The sequence below is a fragment of the Sinocyclocheilus grahami genome, unplaced genomic scaffold (assembly GCF_001515645.1).
Source record: "Sinocyclocheilus grahami isolate Dianchi unplaced genomic scaffold, SAMN03320097.WGS_v1.1 scaffold99.1, whole genome shotgun sequence".
NCBI classification, from domain to species: domain Eukaryota; kingdom Metazoa; phylum Chordata; class Actinopteri; order Cypriniformes; family Cyprinidae; genus Sinocyclocheilus; species Sinocyclocheilus grahami.
Window position 1 is genome coordinate 732,605 of NW_015505278.1, and position 20,967 is coordinate 753,571.

A 20,967-nucleotide genomic window follows, 5' to 3' on the forward strand; every position below is an offset into this window, starting at 1 on the left:
GGACATGAACATGGGGGCAACAACTATAGACTAAAAACTAGCCTATATTCTGTAATGAATATACATTGCCACCTTCAGTTCACAATCAGAACTACAATCAAGAACCCAAGCCATTTAAATACATTTGTGTACACCAGATATCAAAAATTATTTCACAAAATACCCTAAAAATTCAAAACTGACCCATCAAGAGGATGAAGTACGTCATATAATACACATAATACCTTCTTTATGCAATGAAGCGTAATACAGTTTGATACCTTTATTGTTGCACATTACGTACAGGTTCACATAAATGCAGTACACAGTTAGCAGTATGCTAGTATTTCAGTCTGAACACAACCATGGTAAGGGAGTCAAAATACCTGAAGAGAGCTATCCGGTAGCATTCCTATTCCTATCCGTCTCACTGGCAGTTGCTCAGACAGCACATGCAGTCGTGGAGAATGTGTCACTCACTGGCCACTCTGTTCCAGAGACAAACTAGTTTTAGCCAATCACCAGAGCCATAGATGGCATTTTGCTAGCATAATAGTGAAGTAGGCCACAGCTCTACCCGCAGGGGCTAACTGCTGAAGCTAATCAAACAAACCTTAGTCACCCTTCCTAAATGCCTGATCAGAAATTGAGTGTGTCATCACAACAGCATATTCTAGCTAATCTAAAAGAGCTTTCGGCATATTTAGATATAGCCTAAGTATTTAGATTAAGATTATATTTAGATTAAATTTGCATTATGCAAATTTTTTTGTTCTGCAAGTAAACGTCCCCTGATAGCACACATACATCTCGGAGACATCTATTTTATGTCTGCATTTACATCTGCAAGACATATTTTTTGAGAGTTTGCTCATCTGCAATACGTCTATAGGACGTTTCCTTTTAGATGTCAAATAGACGTCTATTAGATGTCTTTAAGATGTTTATGATATAGAATGTATGTAAAACTGACATCTGAAAGATGTCTGTCAGACTTTTGTAGACAGCAGATGCTTTCCAGATCAAGAGACCTTTAACAGACATATTGCAGACGTACGTGTGCTATCTGGGTCGCTTTATTGTGCCATTCCAAAGAGGCACAAAATCACTTTCACAGACTTTTAAATTAAATGTTCCCTCCTGGTGGGATGACCTGCCCAACTCAATCCGAGCAGCTGAGTCCTTAGCCATCTTCAAGAATTGGCTAAAAACACATCTCTTCCATCTTTATTTGACCCTCTCTCTATTCTAATTCTATTCTTTAAAAAAACATGCCCCTTTTAGACTTGCACTCTATTAATTTACTAACTGCTTGTTTTCTTACACTAGCTTCTCTAATCGTTTTGTATTCTATTTGTTTTCTTTTTATTATAAAATTAACAAAAGCAAAAAAAGCCCTCTAATACTAGCTTACTCTATTCTTTTTCAATTTTATCTGTTTTCTTACACTGGATAGCTGGCCAATCACAGCACACCTTGCTTTAGTGAGCTTTGTAAAAATCGACACGTTTCAGAGGAGAATAGGGCATAGAGGAGAAACAATTATGTACAGTATGTGGAAAGTAATGTGTTTTTTAACTTTAAACCGCATAAACACATTTCATTACACCAAATACACAAAATAATGTTCTTTTTAGCAACATCATATGACCCCTTTAAAACATTTCCCTGAAGGTTTGAGTGGGAATAGTAAGAAAAAATCCAATTATTAACACAAGGCTGTAAATATTGTCCAAGAAAACCTCTGTAGTCCCATTTAGCCATTTGTTAGTAACGTCTTTTTCAGGACAAATAAAAGCTTGCAAGATGTAGGCTACGTCTGCGAAGCTTAATCTAGAAAAATCATGCTGTGTACAAATATCTGATAGTCATCTCTAAGATGTTAGTTTTACATACATTCTAAATCATAAACATCTTAAAGACATTTTTTAAACGTCTATTGACATCTGATAGGAAACGTCCTATAGATGTATTACAGACGTAAATATAAAAATATTTTAAGATGTGTTCTGGTGTAGAACCAAACTTTATTTATCTTAATTTAATGCTGTGTATAATGAGCAGCGATAAGTAATTTAGTAATTAATTTCTTTTATATCAGAAATTACTAAGGCATTGACATTAATTTAATGTAAATGCTTATGGACCATACATACACACAAACAAAAAGGAGACCAAAAATGAAAAAGGAAAGGTTTTAATGATGCTGTAAACACATTTTATTCCCTTATTACAAAAACTGCAGTTGTACTGTACCATAAACTTTAAATGCAAACAATTTAACATTAAATATTACTAAGCTGAGACCTTTCAGTGTGCATATCACAATTCCAACATTAAAACCTGCAGAAATAGTGAAAGTGCTCTAGAATTGATGAAAAGTAAATTTAGCATGCAAAATCAAATGTCTTTTACCATAATTGTACAAAAACTATAGCAAATAATCTCAAATCAATGAGATTATCTCAAATTATATCAAATCAATGGTGCAAAAAAGCAGATTTAATTTATTAAGTTTCTTTTATGATTGCCATGGTGATTAAAAAAGGCTATTGGTTAAAGATCAGAAGGCATATTATTGAATGTGTGGACAGACGTGCATACAGTGAGTGTGTATGTGTGTGAAGACTAGAGCTAACAGTAATTTAGCCTCTCAGAAGATTTGTCAGTATGTGTGAGAGAAAAAGAGAGTTCATTCAAAGAAAGAGCTATAAAAAGCCTTGCGAGACGCACCATGATTCATTAATCTTGTAACAGGCCTGGTGGAGGTCAGGGCCCCTTCAGCACAATGTAGGAGCTATTACGTGACAATATTCAGGAGTCTGCTTTGTGAGCCTGTCCATGGCTGGCTAGGGGAAGTTTGTGTGTGTGTGTGTGTGTGCTGAATACAAAAGAGAAACATTGTGCTTTGTGCTCCTACAGCCATCCGTAGCTGCAACACAGACACTCTCAATAAAAAAACAGCAAGTTTTATTGTCCCCAAAAGCAGAGCCAAAGGTTTATGTGAATCAATAAAAGAGCTCCAAATGCATGATGCAGTGAGAAAGCAAACTGAATGCTGATTAATACAGAGTAAATGCTGTAAACACGTGATCACTATTAAGTCATTTTGTCCCTAATGTTTTGTCACAACCTCACCAAGTCCAATGTGACTGAATGTCAAAAAATTATAAATTAAAAGTGCCAACAGAAAATCTCTGATAGTCCCACAACTACTCTCAGTGTAAACACATACAGTATACCTACATTTCACTGAAGCCCCCGTCCTATTGTCCAACATCATAGCTTGTTTTGTAATATGTGTTTGTACATTTTTACTGTGGCTTGTGCTATTATAAATAAAATATTCACAAACAAAATATTTTAACACTAAAACCAATAACAATCAGTCTGATGCCAAATTTTTGTTATTCTCCAAAATGAAAACACTTAAAAAGCCTTCAAAAAATTGCAGATCATCATAGTACAATATTTTTTTTATCTGATCTTGGATTTGATTTTGGCATGCAAAATGCATTTAGTTTTAAATTTGATTTACTTAACACTTCACCAAAACACTTTCTAAACCCAGCCATTTTCTAAGTACAACTATAACCCCAGCTCCAGCCTCAAACATGTTCATCTAAAATCTGATTTTTTTTTCCCCCACTGGATTCTGTGTATTTTGGCTTTTTGCTTATAACAGCCTCCCCAAAACTACGCCCTCTCTAGGCCGTGCTTCTCCACGGAGGATCTCCAGAAATCCCAGCTTTGTCAGAAATTCTATCCATAATCCATCTGTAGGCTGAACCTCGCAAAATACACCCTGTGAACCTGAGGAAGAAAGAGAAATGGCATATTCAAGGCCAACATCAAGGATACTATCAGCCAGTCTGAAAATATGCTTAAAATTACAATCAACGTTAGCTCACCGTTAGCTTTGAGGGCCATTAGCAGGGCTGTGAGGAGGCTACGACTGACACTACAGTCCACCAGTTCAGGAAGAGCCTCAAGCCTGAGCTGAGATGGGAAATGATACAGCAGGGAGTCTGGATAGTCCTGTTCTTCATGGAAATACAGCGGCACCTCCTAGATGATTGGAGGAGAAAGTGCAATTCAAGTCATGTCAGTATTAGATGTTACTATTGCCCCATTTTAAAAGTACTGCAGAATAATTGTGTCTAAAGTGTGGCTGTGTGTTTAGCTTTAACTCTTACCTTTGTTGCAGTATGTCCACTTGCTCCATGGGGGCGTGAAGGATATTTGTCCCTCATAGCAGGTAGCCAGGTGGCCTGACATCGTTTGGCAAAGGAGCAGACATCCAGAATTCCCACAGCGCACCCACATACACCCAGTTCATCCTCCAGAACCAAGCTGTACTCTGGGCACAAGGCCAGAGACGCACCTAGACACCTGAAACACAAACATACAACAGAAAGAGGCTGATATTTCTCATATACCTCACTGATTTTTCAGGACCGAGAAACATTAAGGCATTACGTTTTAGTACAACCTCATGTTTTTCTTGTATTTTCTTACAGAATGTGTTTTCCCTTTATATACAGTACCACTCAAAAGTTTGGGGTTGATACGATTTTTTTATGTTTTAGAGAGAAGTCTCTTATACTTGCCAAGGCTGTATTTATTTAATCAAAAATACAGTAAAGCAGTAATGTTGTGAAATATTATTAAAATCTAAAATTAATATTTATTTTAATATATTTTTTAATGAAATGTATTCCTGCTGAATGTTCAGCAGCCATTATTCCAGTCTTCAGTGTCACATAATTTTTTTTTGTAGCATTATAAATGTTTTTATTGTCACGTTATCTCAGGAAATCAGTGACTGCCATGAGAAGATATAATTTCGTGCTCAGATGGAGGCATCTACTGAACAATAAAATAAATTTTATATAGGTGCTGTGATAATGCTTGAGAGAAATTCTTGCCTGTCCCCAACAAAATCTGGATGGGAGATGGCTGCGTCCTGGCTCCCTTTACCCCTCTGATGCAACTGACGCACCATTCGGTACAGCTCCCCCTAGAGTTGTGGAAAAAACAATGATTAGAGTCATAAATGTATAATGAGATGTTAATCAATGGGTTAACAAGTGTGCTTGAGTCACCTTGTCTTTTTGCTGGAATGGCCGTATATTATAAAGTCGAGAGGTGGGGAACAGAGGGGGAGGGTGACTGAACAACTCACTGCTGGTCCCCACAGGCAGAAGCATCTGATTCACAGAGGCAGACAAAACAAGAACATGACAGGAAAAGATAAAGGAGACTGTGAAAAAACTACAGCAAATTAATCTGCCAATTTATTTTAATTTAATGAAATTCATAACTGAATTTTAATCATTAATTATATCATTCCTACCTGCACCTCTCCAGATAGTCCCCCTTTAACCACCCATGACTCCGCCTCCACACCATGGAGCTCCGCCCCTGAGGAAGCTCCACACCCTGTGAACAATCCCAAACATCAAGAGTATCAATTCACTGCAGGAACCAGTAGGTTTGTACAAATCAATCAATTGTGTTATTTGAATATGCATATATTAATTTGATGTATTTCAATTGGTTACAAGACATGCACAAGTCTCTTGTGTGTTTGCGACTACTAATGTGACATGTTTTGATGCATCATATCTGAATATACACTACTCTTCAAAAGTTATTTTAATGTTTTTGAATAAAGTCTCTTATGCTTGCCAAGGCTGCATTTATTTGATCAAAAAATTTAGTAGTATTGTGAAATATTACAATTTAAAATAACTTTTTTCTACTTTAAAATATTTTAAAATTAAATTTATTCATGTGATTGCAAAGCTGCATTTTCAGCAGCCATTACTCCAGTTTTTAGTGTCAAATTCTGATATTTTGATTTAGTGCTGAAGAAACTTTTTTTATCATTGTCAGTGTTGAAAACTTGTGCTGCTGAATATTTTTGTGGAAACTGTGATAACTGTTTTTCAGGATTCTTTGATGAATATAAAATTCAGAAGAACAACATTTATTTGAAGTAGAAATATATCTTAGAAATATGCTACAATGTATAGGTGCATCGTGCATGTTTAAAACTCACAGTGGAAGCAGTTCTTCCAGGAGCCAAGTGGAGAACCTTCATTCAGTATACGACCCTCTGTGAAAGAAAATATGCTTGTGAGAAGATGGGAGACGAGTTCATTAATTTTTTATTAATCACAGTGGGGGAAAAGACCTACATGACAAGACAAATCATCCATACTGTCTCTCTCACCTAGCCAACAGATGAAAGCCTTGGCTACCAGCAGGGTGTTTCTCAGGTCCCAGATGTAAGGGTAAATGTCGTAGAGAAGAGCCCTATTGATGCTGTTCACAACAGCACTGTGCAGTAATGCCACATCATCACACGCAGCGAGGAAACGACCAGCACGGTCCCGCCATTCCTCTACCTGAGAAAGCAAGAGAAACACTAATAAAATGTTTGTCCATAATCCATGTTGAACCATAACTATAATTTCAACAGCATCCGCTTTATTTAAAACAGATGAAAATGGCACCTGAATCAGTAGTAAATATATTTAATAGAAAGGATGTTTTGACCTTCTGTGACGAGACCTTCTTGCCGGTGCCATTGACACTGACGCAGTGACAATTGGCTTTGAGCCACGTGAGGTCCTGCAGCAGATTCTGAGCGGGTGGTCCGTGTTCGTGCGGCAGGTAGTACAGGCCTACAAGCAGCCGGACCTGGGCCTCGCTGAGAGGAACGCTCCCAGAACATAGTCCTCTTCTAGGCGTCTTTTCATGGCTGAAGCTCCTGGAGACCTGGTTCTCCCCAGCTTTCAGATCCTGGCTCATAACAGGATCTGCTGGGATTTCATCGCTAGCAAGAGCCCCTGTGCTCTGGGAAGAGGTTATGGGACATTTAGGTTGGGCTCCATGTTGATTGTCTGAGCTATCGGAGGGCTTTGATTTAACAGAGAGCATTGAGGGCTTGAGGTCTGTTGGCCTCACCTGACGTCCTAAAAAAACAGTGAGCAATAATCTAAAAATAAACTTTTACTCATGAAAATTAGAAATGTTGCCTTTGCAACTAGCTGAAATAAAATAAGTTAAAGTACCAAAATTGGTGAAACTAACACTGAAATAAAAATTCAAGCTCAAGAGAAAAATTAAAAATAAAAAATGAAATTACTAAAACTTAAGCTAAATTCAAATTAAAACTGAAAATATAAAAATAAAACTAGTTCAAATGTATCAATAAATACCATAATAATATACAAATAAATAAAAAATCATATAATGTTTTTAGTCATTACAAAATTGTAAGAAATAAATAAAAAGCTAAATATATTTAATGTACATAAATCACTTTTCAAATGTACAAATAAATAGATGTTTTTAGGATGCTGTACCAGGCTGTAGAGGAAGGCTGAGCTCCTTCATCCAGGCTTGCAGGGCAGCTGACAACACTCTATCCACACTATAGGCCTCTTCATCACCTACAGAGGTCACACTGGGTCAGCAAGGGGCAGAATGTTCCTCTGTAATCCTATGGAGTGCTACTGTATGTTTGTTCATTCAGAGTTTAAAAACTTTACTTTTTTACATTTATAAATTTGGCAGATGCTTTTATCCAAAACACCTTACATTCCATTCAAGATATATATTTTAACAGATTATGCATGCCCTGGGAATCGATCTCATAATCTTGACATTTCTATATCCATACTACAATATTTAAGTTTCTCTCTGTTCTCATTCCACTCTATCCTCCATTCTGCTTTCACCTTTCCCCTCCTCTTTTCCTTCTTTATACCAGCTTCCAAGGGTATGCAGAGGGATGAAATTGGCTTCAAATTCGCAGTTTGGATTTAGCAGCAGACCCCTCAAATGGGCCCTGAGTCCGGGGGGGCGGCCCTTAAAAGGCCCCAGGAAGACACGTCGGGAGTCATAATCATTAGCATGGAGGTTATCCCAAATGAGGGGTGGCCGTCGAAGCACCGACTGGACCTCAGCTAGTGATTCAGGACTCAGTTCCCGTGATATCACCTTATTCCCTATAGGAGAGTGATGACCAAATATGTGAATGTTAGAAATGTGGTTTCTGTACAAACTGACACTGAGTGTGAATTTTTAAAGGGCAAGTGGAAAATGTCCCTCACCGGTCCAGATGACAGAGATGCCAGGGAGAAGATCCTCCCCAATAGTCAGCAGGTAGGGAGACTTTGACACGCTAGGAGTGCAGAGAGAACTACAGTACTCTAGAGAGAAAAGAAATAACAGCACAGTACTGTTTGGGGGAAAGAAGGACAGAACAATTTAAGAAAAGACAGAGAATGATGATGAGGTTTTAAGACAGGAAAATCAGTGTCAGATCATCCAAAATGTAGATAAGTTTGTTTCGTTATTGAAACGGATTTGGAGAAATTTAGCATTACATCACTTGCTCACCAATGGATCCTCTGCAGTGAATGGGTGCCGTAAGAATGAGAGTCCAAACAGCTGATAAAAGCATCACAATAATCCACAGGTAATCCACATGACTCCAGTCCATCAAATAACATCTTGTAAAGTAAAAGCTGCATGCTTGTAATAAACAAATCCATCATTAAGGCATTTTTAACTTCAAATCGTTGCTTCCTCAAGTCTGAATCAGGAGAGAAATATATACAGATCAAGCACTGCTCATAAGCAAAAACAGTACAAAACAGTTGTAAACAAATATGCTGGTGAATTTTGATGTGAGAGGAAAAAAGGGGATGGACTTTTTCCTCGAGGAGGAATTAGTATAGATTATGGATTTATGGATTATGGATATTTTGGCCAGAAGCTGTAGTTTAAAGTTAAATACCTCAATGATGGATTTGTTTCTTACACACAGATGCTAATTGATAGACTGGAGACATGTGAATTACTGTGACTGTGATGTTTTTATCAGCTGTTTGGGCTCTCATTCTGATGGCACCCATTCACTGCAGAGGATCCATTGATGAGTAAGTGATGTAATGCTACATTTCTCCAAATCTGTTTTGATGTAGAAACAAATTCATGTACACATTGGACAGCTTAAGAGTGAATACATTTTTAGCCAATTTAAATTTTTGAAGTATTCCTTTAAGGTATCATTAAGTAAATGTGTCACTCCATTAAACAGAATTGTATTCTGTAATGAACTAGAATCCGTGTATCATTCGATCATTCGTTTTTTGATTTAATATTGAAAGTAGAAAAATGAGAAAACGGCTCATTTTTCGTGTTTTTTGTTTTTTAAATTTTCGTTTTTCGTTAATGGGTGGAAAAATGAATAAACAGCTTGAATATTTGATTTCTACATGTGGGTTTACAATTAAACGCCCCTTTCTGCTGATTGGTCAGCCTAAGATCAAACCGTGCCGTCATCAGTTCTTCTGCAGTATAAGGCAGCAGAATAATAGTCCTCCAGTGCTGCAGTTGTACGGATTAATAACCCATTTTATTGTATAACTACATTTCATATTTTTCTCATCAAACAGACTAATAAATAGCTTAAAGCAGTGCATTCTGTTGTTCTCTTTATTTTTCATAGGCATGACATTTTGTAGTTATTTTGAACGTAACGTTACACAATTAAAAATATAAATTTTACCATGGGACTATAAATGATCGGGCACAAGTGCATATCCTTTTGCGATATCAATTATAATCAATTTTAATAAAACACAAGACTACATTATATAACTCTAACAGTAGGCTATTTAATATCTGTTGTTCTCCGGTTGTCAGTCAGAATGACAGTTCTTGCGTGAACATAGGCCTATATATACCCAAGCCAATTTATTATTCTTTCCTTTTTGTCTTAGTGTTTAAAATATTTATTTTGAAACAAATTAATTAATTAATTACTTAAACAGACTTACTGGGTGAGCAGGGTAGGCTATGACAGCTGTCATATCATACCCTGCCATGCCCAGCTGATGCAAAGAATATCATTTATATCTACACAGAAGAAAGCCCTGTCTAGACTCTTCCACGGTACGAGTTGTGTCGAGCTATTCATTTGACTGTTTGTTTGATGAAAAAAGACTAAATGTAGTTGCAATAAATGCGTTAAGAATCCTTACAACTGCAGCACTGGAGGACTATTATTCTGCTGCGTGATACTGCAGAAGAACTGATGACGGCACGGTTTGATCTTCGGCTGACCAATCAGCAGAAAGGGGCGTTTAATTCCCGCCCACGTGTAGAAATCAAATATTCAAGCTGTTTATTCATTTTTCCACCCAAGAACGAAAAACGAAAATTTAAGCTGAATTCTCGTTTTTCGTGTTTTGGAAAAAATACGAAAAAGGAGCCGTTTTCTCATTTTTCTACTTTCAATATTAAATCAAAAAACGAATGATCGAATGATACACGGATTAACTAGGCTTGATATATGCATTAGCTTACCAGTGGGACAGAATAGGAAGACAGGTGGTTCCCCCAGGAAATGGAAGATCTCATTGGCCACGGTGACCTGGGCGTGAGCGAATGAGGAAAAGGCCTCTGTATCTGACTGGCACATGGAGTGATCAATGTCATCGAATAGAAGGGCAAAAGCCTGACAGCCCAGGTCTGACACCTAGTGGTGAAATGAAAGAAAATAAGGTGTTCATGACCACATTTTCGTCAAACAGTACAACGGTTGTGCAAATGTGCTTTGATCACAAGAAAGCAAGATAAAAATGAGATTGAGATGAAGTGAGTTTGCTTACCTGTCTGAGTTTGCGTATAAGCAGTGTGAGGTCGCAAGAGCTGGAGAAGACGATGTCCTGACCCGGAGAAAGAGCATATACAAATGTCAGACCCCTCGACTCTGCCTCACATACCAAAGCTTTCAACTGAGCTGGACACAGTGAGAGAAAGATGGAGAGAGAATGAAAAAGTGAAAGGTTTTCAGATGTGATACGGCCCTAAAAAACAATGACAGAAATATACAAATGGGCAATGTCGTAATGAGTAAAAGCTAACATCTCAAATTATTTATTATACTGAATGCAGGCAAAAGATTTATCATTTTGTATAGTTAATTATCTGAAAAAGGCATTCTGGTTAAGATATGAAAGCCTAACACACAGCAGCAGCTCACACCAATAACCGAATGGCATATAATGGCACCTAATTTAGTACAATCATGTTTGTATAATAATATGATTAGGTGCCATTTAGAAATGATATTCTTAGAAATACATCTTAACCATCTCTGCTAAAATGACCATGCATTTATATTCTGATTGCTCAGATTATGTTTTCTAGATATGGATATTTTTGGGCAGTAATAATAATGAAAGCCTTTAGCTTTAAATAGATAAATTAATGAAATTAAAATAGACAGATTAAATAAACACTTTAACTCTGTGCTTCTATATACTATAATCTGAATAAATATTGGGACATATACAGTGCTGTATAAAACACATACCCTCTTCCTCTGCTGAATAAACCTCCCTCCATAGTAACCTGTGCTTCAGATCATCTTTAGGACCATACAGATATGTGTTCAAATTCCACATCTGCATCCTGAAAGGGACAATCAGTATCAGTTGCATTTCAGGATTTTAAAAATGAATTTTCTATCATGTTTTGAGAATATTGTGAAAGAAGAGCACAAGACACAGCAGGGAGAAAGAGAGAGAGAGAGGCAGGCAGAAAATAGAGACATACATTGATCTTGCATCATTATAATATAAGAGGTCACATTTTCTGCAGAGAATGAGTCTGACTTTAACATCAGCAAAGGGTCGATTCCTCTGCAGGGGAAAAAAGTGAATGGTCTGCCCCTCTGTGAATTTCAACTTATTTATAAAAAAAACTGCATGCAGTGCATTATTTAATTGTTGTTTAAATATTAAATAAAGATCATGAATACTGCACAAAATGTGCACTATTACCAATAAAGAGTTTTAACTTGAACTTTCAAGTCCCATGGGATGATTTTTCAACCAACTCATTTTTGGGAGTCTTGAGAACTTCTTACCACGCTTTTTTATATTTTATTTCTGCAATTTTTTTTAAATGGCTTTAAGATTTTATTGTTTTATCCATGCCCTATATTATTTAATTCTTTAAACCCAAATCTTAAAAGGCAAAATCTATAATAAAATATTACATTTTAACAATCTACATAAGGAGTGGAGTAATCATTTTGCAATTTTCCCTTTAAAAATATAAAAAGTTATCATAATTGGTAACCAACATATCAATGTGGAGTAAATTCCACAGTGTAAAATAGCAAATAAAAAAGAAAACTAGTGTGAAAACTAGTGTTAAAAGTGTTATAGGAGAGATTATTTTCTAATACTCTACAAGACAAGTACTCTAGAGTACTATGATCTGTAAGATGACTGTTTCAGAGTGACTAAGAGGATGGGGTTCTTCCACATTAACGTCTTAATCAAGATCTCATACAAAAACTGAGTTAACTATAAATGAAATATTACATCTTTGCCAACAATAGAATGAGTGTGTCTGTGTGTCTCATGAGAAAAGCAGACTCCCTAAATAGATTGAAGCTGAGTTAGTGCTTGTCTAAAATATTAAAGAACCTCCTTAAAGGTTAACCTCAAGCAAGCGTGCGCACACACTCACTCACTCACACATACAAGCTCATTTTGGTTCTCTCCCTCGCCAACCTATTTAAAATGCTAATGCCCAGATAGAATCTATCGTTCATTCTTTTTCTCCCTCTTCCTCCCCCACTTCCTTTCTCTCCTCCTTCTCTCCCTTCATCTACTGCATCAGTCGAGAAGCAGTCGCTTCACTCTCACTCAAGCGTGTAAAAGTTCTCATCCCCCTTCTTTCACCTGCACTATTAATCTTTTCATCCAGGGCTGAGTTTGGACCAGTGCCTCTATCACTTGTGTGTGTGGGTGGGTAGGATACTCTCTCGCTTCTCTCCTTTCTTCCTGTGCAGATGGATTCCCACGCACTCTAATTTCTGTCATGTCTGATCCATTGTACATTAATGTAAATTCTACTGATTTGGACGTCACAACCCAGGGCGTCAGTCAGAACAGGTTGAAATATATAAACAAATCAGTAATACCTTAAATAGTATGCCATATGTCGTGTTTACGAAGATGTCATAGAATTATTTAGCTGTATTGCACATAAAATATTTACTTTCTATCAAAGAATAACAAATAGGAAAGAATGAATCAATTAATCACAAGCAATTATTCATTATTAATATATTTTTTAAGTTTAAGAAAATAAGAAGCTGTACTAAGCTTAAAGGAAAGAGAACTCCAGTTTTGCAGATCAAATCTACTAGTTCATGCCAGCTCACTGAGTAAAGTGTGAGCTTGTTCATTAGTGCTGCAGCAGAGAGAGGAAAACTACTTTATGGCTGAAAGGGAGCAGGAACTCAATACAGGACAGCAACAAATACTTGTTTTAAATGCTGATGTGTTAGTTTCACCACCAGGCATTTTAGCTAGATAAACCAGGAAGACCTCCTAGGTTAACCAGATTAAATTCAAGTTTATTTGTTTTGTTATAATGGAAACCAGCTAGACAAGCACTAAATCAGCCTGAACCATGGAAAGATGGTGTTTTCAGCAGGGATATCTCAAAAAGTTCACCTCAAAATGAACATTCTGTAAATATTTACTCACCCTCAGGCCATCCAAGATGTAGATGAGTTTGTTTCTTCACTGAAACAGATTTGGAGAAATTTAACATTACATTACTTGCTGACAAGTGGATTGTCTGCAGTGAATGGATGCCGTGAGAATGAGAGTCCAAACAGCAGATAAAACATCACAATAATCGAGATCCAGAACACAAGATCCAGGGGGATCCAAATCCAACTCCTCCCACCTTACATATACGTCTCCACCCCCTGATCCCTAAACACACCCATCTCCACCCCCTAGATGTGGATCCAACCCCTCCCCCTGGATCTTTGTTCTGCAGTGAGGACCTACTGCAATAATCCACGACTCCAGTCCATAAATTCATGTCTTGTGAAGTGAAAAGCTGTGTGTTTGTAATAAAGCCATTATTAAGGCATTTTAACTTTAAACCATTTCTTTTTTGTCAAAATGCCATAATCCATAATAACACTTCCTCCAGTGAAAAAGTCCATCCCCTATTGTCCTCTCACATCAAAACCCACTGACATATTTGTTTAGAACCATTTCGGACTGTTTTTGCTAGTAAATGGTGCTTGACCTGTGCATATTTTTCTCCTGATTCAGAAGAGATGACTTAAAGAAAAAGTTAAAAACATCCTAATGATGGATATGTTTATTACAAATATGGATTGTAGTTGTGTGGATTACTTGTGGATTATTGTGATGCTTTTATCAGCTGTTGCTCATTCTGACGGCACCCATTCACTGCATTCATTGATGTGCAAATTATGTAATAATAAATTTCTCCAAATCTTTTGCACTAAAGAAACAAACTCATCTATTCCTTGGATGGCTTGAGGGTGAGTACATTTTCAGCAAATTGTCATTTTAGGGTGAACTATTCCTTTAAGAACATAATATATCAAATAATAATAATATAACTTTTCCCATGCTCTTATTCAACATGAACTTGTTCCTTGCCACTGATTTCACCATGGCTTATGTATGAAGATGTGTTAAAGTATGGCTCAGTGGAGTCATGCTGGCAGTAGTGTCCAGTCATTAGTCATAAAAAAGCCATTTGTCTCTCTGCCTACACAACTTTACACCTCTGCAAGGCACCAGCTGCTCTGTGCTGCCCCCTGAGCGGCCATACTGTACTGCTCTGATACCACAATGTTGTCAACATGATCCGAAAAAAAATCCCATTCTACATTACATACTGTACATTATATTACATAACTCCAACACCTATAAAATGTATTATTTTGTGGCCCTTTAGTAATACAAATGCATATAAAGAGCAATCTCATCATCCCATTTAACAGTGTGTGTATTCACTGATCCCATACTCACCACTGAAATAGTACCTTCCTTTGTTCCATTGACCAGGGTCTCCCATAGAAACCTAAGGAATAGAATATACAGATATAACACATATATAACACATGCAGACACACACGTAATTATTTTTCTCCGTTTACACAAGGCAGCATTTCATAACCATCACAAAGCTTCAGTATTTCTGATCTCTTTCACTTCCTCTTCACTGCAACCCACTCAAAACAGCCAGATTTTGGGCAGACTCTGAATTATGGGCTTGGTGCTTTCATACTATACTGGGTCAGTTACTATATACAATATCAGTCAGGGCCATAGCCAGGGGTGAGCACTGAGAAGCAGTGCAAGATTATATGTATCAAAGCTTTGTTTGAGGCACTCTGTGAACTGCATAGTCTTTAGAGTTGTCTATACAAAGTCTATACCTATATTCTGCTATTTTTACAGTGTTTCCAGTACAACTTTTCACTGAGACTGCCATGGCACTACTTAAATTCACTCTGAATATCGTGTGGCTGGTCGTTATATATTTATATATAATTTCATATGTATAATATATTTTATATTTATTAAATTATTGTAGCATTAAAAACAAGTTAATCATCTTACATCCATATCCACAATTCATCCATCACATTCAATGGATTTTTTTTTTTACTTTCAAAAACTTTATAGAATTTGGCACTGACAGTGTTTGCGACCGCTCATCATTATGCTATTCTAGCATTCTAGGATTAGATTTTGCTGCATTAGTGGTTAGTTATTATTTATTATTCATGCTGGCTGCCATGCTGATGGAAAAACAAACCACACATATATTCCTGCTTGATTCACTTTAGTAATTATAAATATGATGTGACAGGCCCTATTGGTATATAAATCAATAACAATACCAATAACAAATTTACATACATTTATATGGAAAGATTTTGTATAGAATGTATGGCTCTGGCCATCAGCATGAGAACATTTAGAAACTCAATGTATTTCTTACTTAACAGCAGTCTGGCTTTACTAACATGTTCTAATGTAGTTATTGCTGGTGTGGTTCTTCAAGTCAAGAAGTCAATTTTTATTTGTATAGCGCTTTTTACAATATAAATTGGCTGCATATACAAAATCGCATACTGTTTTGTAGGTACTTAATTTTGTTTGAAACTTAAAGTGATAGTTCACCCAAAAATGAAAATTACCCCATGATTTACTCACCCTCAAGCCATTATATATAACTTGTTTCTTCTTTCAGGCGAATACAGTCGGAGTTATATTAAGAAATTTCCAAGCTTTATAATGGCAGTAAATGGGGGTTGAGATTTTGAAGCCCAAAAAAGTGCGTCCATCCATCATAAAAAGTACTCCACACGGCTCAGGGGGGTTAATAAAGGCCTTCTGAAGTGAATCAATGCATTTGTGTAAGTAAAACATCCATATTTAAAACTTTCTAAACCATAATCTATAGCTTACTCACGCTAACTGTTGTACGCGCGTTCACTAGAGAGTGGCATTCCAGCGGCTGATGTAGGATGTCGGATGTAGGCGCTAAAGCTCCGGTGAGAATATGCTAGTCTCACGAGAACCAAGTTTTGTTTACAGCAAAGGAAAACCAGTCTCCTCTTGGCTTTTATCGAAATCCTCTAACATTTTTCTTTACAAATCCTCGTTTTGTACTTCTACTTCATGATCAGTGTTTTGTTTTGTTCTCTCCTCTACACTTTCGCGATCGTCACTTCTCACCGGAGCTTACGCTATGCCTACGTCATACGCTGGAATGCCACTCTCTCCTGAACACCCATATGATAGTTAGCAGAAACTAGAGATTATGGTTTTAAATATGGATATTTTTCTTTATTTTGCTTCAGAAGGCCTTTATTAACCCCTTGGAGCCATGTGGAGCACTTTTTATGATTGAACCTAAAAATCTCAACTCACTGCCACTATAAAGCTTGGAAGAGCCAGGACATTTTTTTATATAACTCCGATAGTATTCATCTGAAAAGAATAAAGTCATATACACCTGGCTTGAGGGTGAGTAAATCATAGGGTAATTTACATTTTTTGGTGAACTATCACTTTTAACTTCATGACTGTTAAAAAGTATGTTATATATAGTATGAATATGGGAAGTATGATTGAAATTTGGATATACTACATTTGTCATGTTTTTGCTGTCACATAAAAAATCAGTTGTGGTGCTTCACTGCCATGCTCCAGGTGTGTGTTCACTACTCACTGCTGTGTGCACTTGGATGGGTTAAATGCAGAGCACAAATTCTGAGAATGGGACACCATACTTGGCTACACGTCACTTTCACTTTCATTCTAAATACACAACTGTTTCAAGGCAACTTTACAGAAAAACATGATATTAATGTTGATGATCTTCCTATTTTCATGTGTTATAGACGCATTTAAAGGCACAATATGTAATTTTCGCCACTAGAGGGCGCGTATTCAAAATAAACAAAGAAACAAAGGTGTAGTTTGATGACTCCTGACTGAGTGTGGAATCATGGGAGTTGTGGTCTTCATCCCCACAGCCGAAGCAATCCGACGGGACTCCTGCAGAAATCACGTTCATGGATGAGCTACTGATTTATTAACGTAGTAGAATGAAGCAGGGTGAGGCTAAAAAGCCGTCGAAGCGAAAAGAGGCCGCTGAACGAGCGTGACACACGGCTCGAAAGCAGTGGAGCTTTTATTATCCCACAGTCGACCGCTTCCGCTCCTTCCGGTCGTGCGTATGTGGGGGGGAAAAGCAGCGCTGTTTTATCATACAAGATACATTTGAAAGTTCTGTTATAATGCTACTCTGTGCGGTCATCACCTGTCTATTAAAACACGTAACATATTAAAGCATCTTTGGTGTTTTCATATTTTCTACAAAACAAAACCTGAAATCGAGGGGTTATGACGTCATTGGCAGGCGACACAATGACACTATAGACACGGTCCGTGTCACTAGTTAAAATTGCTTATTTCTCTGGATTTAAACATTCTTAGAAACATTTGGGATAACGTAAGAACACAAGTCAGCAAAATATATAACACTGTTCTAGTGGTTTTTGGATATTTTAATAAAACAATCTTACATATTGTGCCTTTAACAGATTAGAGTTGAGCGATAATATTAGTTTACATTTTGCAACGATATAAACAATCAAACTGTTGAAATTTGCTATAGTATATACAGTATATATATAGTTGACAGTTTGTAAACGATCACACAGCTGAGATTTGTAATATAGTATGTTTGACTTTACATGAGTGTTCTGTATGTATGAGAGTAAAGTTAGAGTTACTTATAAATTATAAAGTGTGTCTCTCCTCTTCTCCATCCCAAATGTTCTAGCGACGACCCTGATATTGGATATTCATGACAGTGTGGTCCTAAAGTTTGCAGCTGTAGGACAGAAGGGGGTCAGTAAGAGAAAGCTGCTGGAATCCAGCAGGGTGACATTTCCACAGAAGAAAAAAGACAAATCACCCGCCGAGCCAATAATGTGACACTGAGCTACAAACAAGAGTAAGGCTAATTAGGAGATATGCACAACATGCGTGTATGTGCACTGGGGATGGAAATATGTGTGTAAGTGTGAGTGTGTGTCTTATGGTTTGGCCAGCTGCTTCCTATCACACTCCAGTATAAATATGCAAATACATACCCAGGATGCTCTAGGCGCCTTAATAAGATGAATTGCCCTACTAGCCCATAAATTAGAAATGGGTTATTTTAGAGGCTAATTATATGTGTCTTTATAGCTTGGTGCTTCTTTTTTCCGTAAATAATTTTAGTAAATAACGGTTTGAAGATACATGACCGCAAGTTAAGTTATGTTCGAGTTAAAAATGCTATTTAACTCTAATTTATTTGGTCGTATCTGTGGCTCCCACCCAAGCATCCAGATAAATAATGTGTGCGTAAACTTACCCTCAACAACACCGCATAAAAACTCGTGTCGCCCCTCCATCATCGTTGTGATCGTCTGTCGGGATGTTCAGGATGCGGATGCTTCAGTTTCTCCGCGCCTCCTTAAATCTTACATCTTCAGCCTCGCATCCTCCCCTCCGACACACACAGAGCGCTTGAACTGAAGCCGCAAGCCATGGAGATACAGAAGAATTGCCTTTATTAATGCTGTTATGTGTTGTTTTTTTCAATAATCAATCAGTGGCAAACTGTCAAACGTTGATGTTTCTTGTCTGTCAGCTCGGTTCTGCCTCCCGTCTGTTCGCTCAGTGCACTCTACGCAGTGTTGCCAGATCTCACAAGACAAGCTGGCCAATCTCTCCAATAGTGGTTAGATTAAAAATAAAGAAAACAATCCAAAAAAAATTTTTTTTAAATATTAAAACGCTGATTAAAACAGATAACACAAAAAATGTTAAAAAGCAACTAAATACAACAAAATGTTAAAATAATGTTTTCATTTCACATAACTGGCCATCTCAATCAGTCTCATCTATGAGAAAAGCTTGAACGGTAATTAGTGGTTGATCGCAATGACATTTTAACTATTTTATCGAAGTTGTATTGTTTTAAGGCCCATTCACACCAAGAATGATAACTGTAAAGATAACTATATTAGCATCAATGGCTTATAACATTCTGCATTATTATTGTGATTTGCATTTATGTCATCTGCCATTTTAAATGCTTGAGTTTTTAAAAACAGGTCTATTCTGACTGTCCAAAATTATTCCAACCACATTATTCCTCCGTGTCTTTCCCGCATCATCCCATATTTATAATACACTTTATGAAAAACAAGCCCATATTAGCTTACAATACGCGGACATGGCAACACTGACTCCAGTAGAGCATCTTTTGCCATCTAGCGGTCAGCGTGTATCATATCACCACACATTACAAACTGCTGTTCACAATTTAATTTTCCAAAATAAAACTGAACCATGCTTAATTATCAAGAAATAAATGATCAAAATAAACTTTTATACTTAGGCCTATATGTTAAGAATCCCTCTGGCTCCTACAGTGAATGTTATGTGTGGTTGTCTTGGTTACACAGTGCAACCAAGTGTGGGAAAGAGCGCTTGGACTAGGTTAGACTGATACGGTCGGCTTCATTAGTCTAGTAAATACAGTCATGGCCAAAAGTTTTGGCAGTGAAATAAATGTTGTGTTTTGCAAAGTTTGCTGATTAAGCTGTTGTGGTGTTAATTCACATTGTTTCTAGATTATTGTTTAGAGTAATCAGATGCATTTTAAATAATTGCTAAAAGCTTCATTGGCCAAAAAATGAACTTTTCACAAAAAAGCACATTTTACTTTTTTGGATCCTGACACAAAATTACCAACTAACATTAACTGACTAATCATATCAGCAGCACATGTGAAATTGTGAATGAGTACTAGTCAGGTAAAATCACTATCATACTATATTACATTATAAAAGGAGGGAAGAAGCGCTTCCAATCATTGTGTTCTTGTTAGCAATGGTTACCTCCAAAGAAACCCCGTGCAGTGCAGCCATCATTGCTTTACATCAAAATGGCCTCACATGCAAGAAAATTGCTACAAAGAATATCGCACCTGAAAGAACCATTTACCGGATCATCAAGAACTTCAAGGAGAGAGGTTCAACTGCAGTGAAGAAGTCTTCAGGACGTCCCAGAGTGTCCAGCAAGCACCAGGACGTCTCCTCCTGAGGAGTCGGCTACAGAATCGTGTCACCAGCAGTGCAGAGCTTGCTCAGGAATGGCAGCAGGTTGGTGAGAGAGCATCTACACACACAGTGAGGCCAAGACTTTTGGACAACGGCCTGGTGTCAAGAAGGGCAGCAAAGAAGCCACTTCTCTCCAAGAAAAACATCAAGGACAGACTGAAATTCTGCAGGAAGTACAAGTATTGGACAGCAGAAGACTGGTGCAAAGTTATTTTCTCTGTTGAAGCGCCCTTCTGACTGTTTGGGACATCTGGAAAATCAATTGTTCGGAGAAGAAAAGGTGACCGCTACCATGAGTCCTGTGTTGTGCCAACAGTGAAGCATCCTGAGACCATCCACGTGTGGGGTTGCTTTTCAACCAAGAGTGGGCTCTCTCATAATTCTGCCCAAAAACACAGCCCTTTTCC

The 20,967-nt window shown here is 37.3% G+C and overlaps 1 protein-coding gene and 1 pseudogene across 1 annotated transcript; one reads left to right on the top strand and one right to left on the bottom strand.

Moving 5' to 3' along the window:
* Nucleotides 1-3,436: 3,436 nt before the first annotated feature.
* Nucleotides 3,437-19,092, bottom strand: LOC107588144 (protein O-GlcNAcase-like). The gene is made up of 17 exons (XM_016276154.1): nucleotides 18,805-19,092; nucleotides 14,892-14,943; nucleotides 11,381-11,478; nucleotides 10,674-10,804; nucleotides 10,369-10,540; nucleotides 8,106-8,204; nucleotides 7,731-8,000; nucleotides 7,356-7,442; nucleotides 6,544-6,962; nucleotides 6,218-6,392; nucleotides 6,044-6,100; nucleotides 5,336-5,421; nucleotides 5,085-5,189; nucleotides 4,908-4,999; nucleotides 4,176-4,371; nucleotides 3,891-4,047; nucleotides 3,437-3,792 (listed from the first exon to the last, which is right to left on the bottom strand). The coding sequence occupies exons 1-17, from the start codon at nucleotides 18,845-18,847 to the stop codon at nucleotides 3,656-3,658; spliced, it is 2,376 nt and encodes a 791-aa protein (XP_016131640.1). The 5' UTR covers nucleotides 18,848-19,092; the 3' UTR covers nucleotides 3,437-3,655.
* Nucleotides 19,093-19,671: 579 nt separating this feature from the next.
* LOC107588200 (butyrophilin subfamily 1 member A1-like) overlaps nucleotides 19,672-20,967 on the top strand; it is a 5,893-nt pseudogene continuing 4,597 nt past the window's right edge.

Coding starts and splice junctions, on each gene's coding strand:
- LOC107588144 (XM_016276154.1), bottom strand. CDS start 18,847: ATGATGGAGGGGCGACACGAGTTTTTATGCGGTGTTGTTGAGG. Junction 8,001..8,105: donor CATCTCTGTCATCTGGACCG/GTGAGGGACATT, acceptor ACTCTCCTATAG/GGAATAAGGTGATATCACGG. Junction 4,372..4,907: donor CCAGATTTTGTTGGGGACAG/GCAAGAATTTCT, acceptor TTTGTGTTTCAG/GTGTCTAGGTGCGTCTCTGG.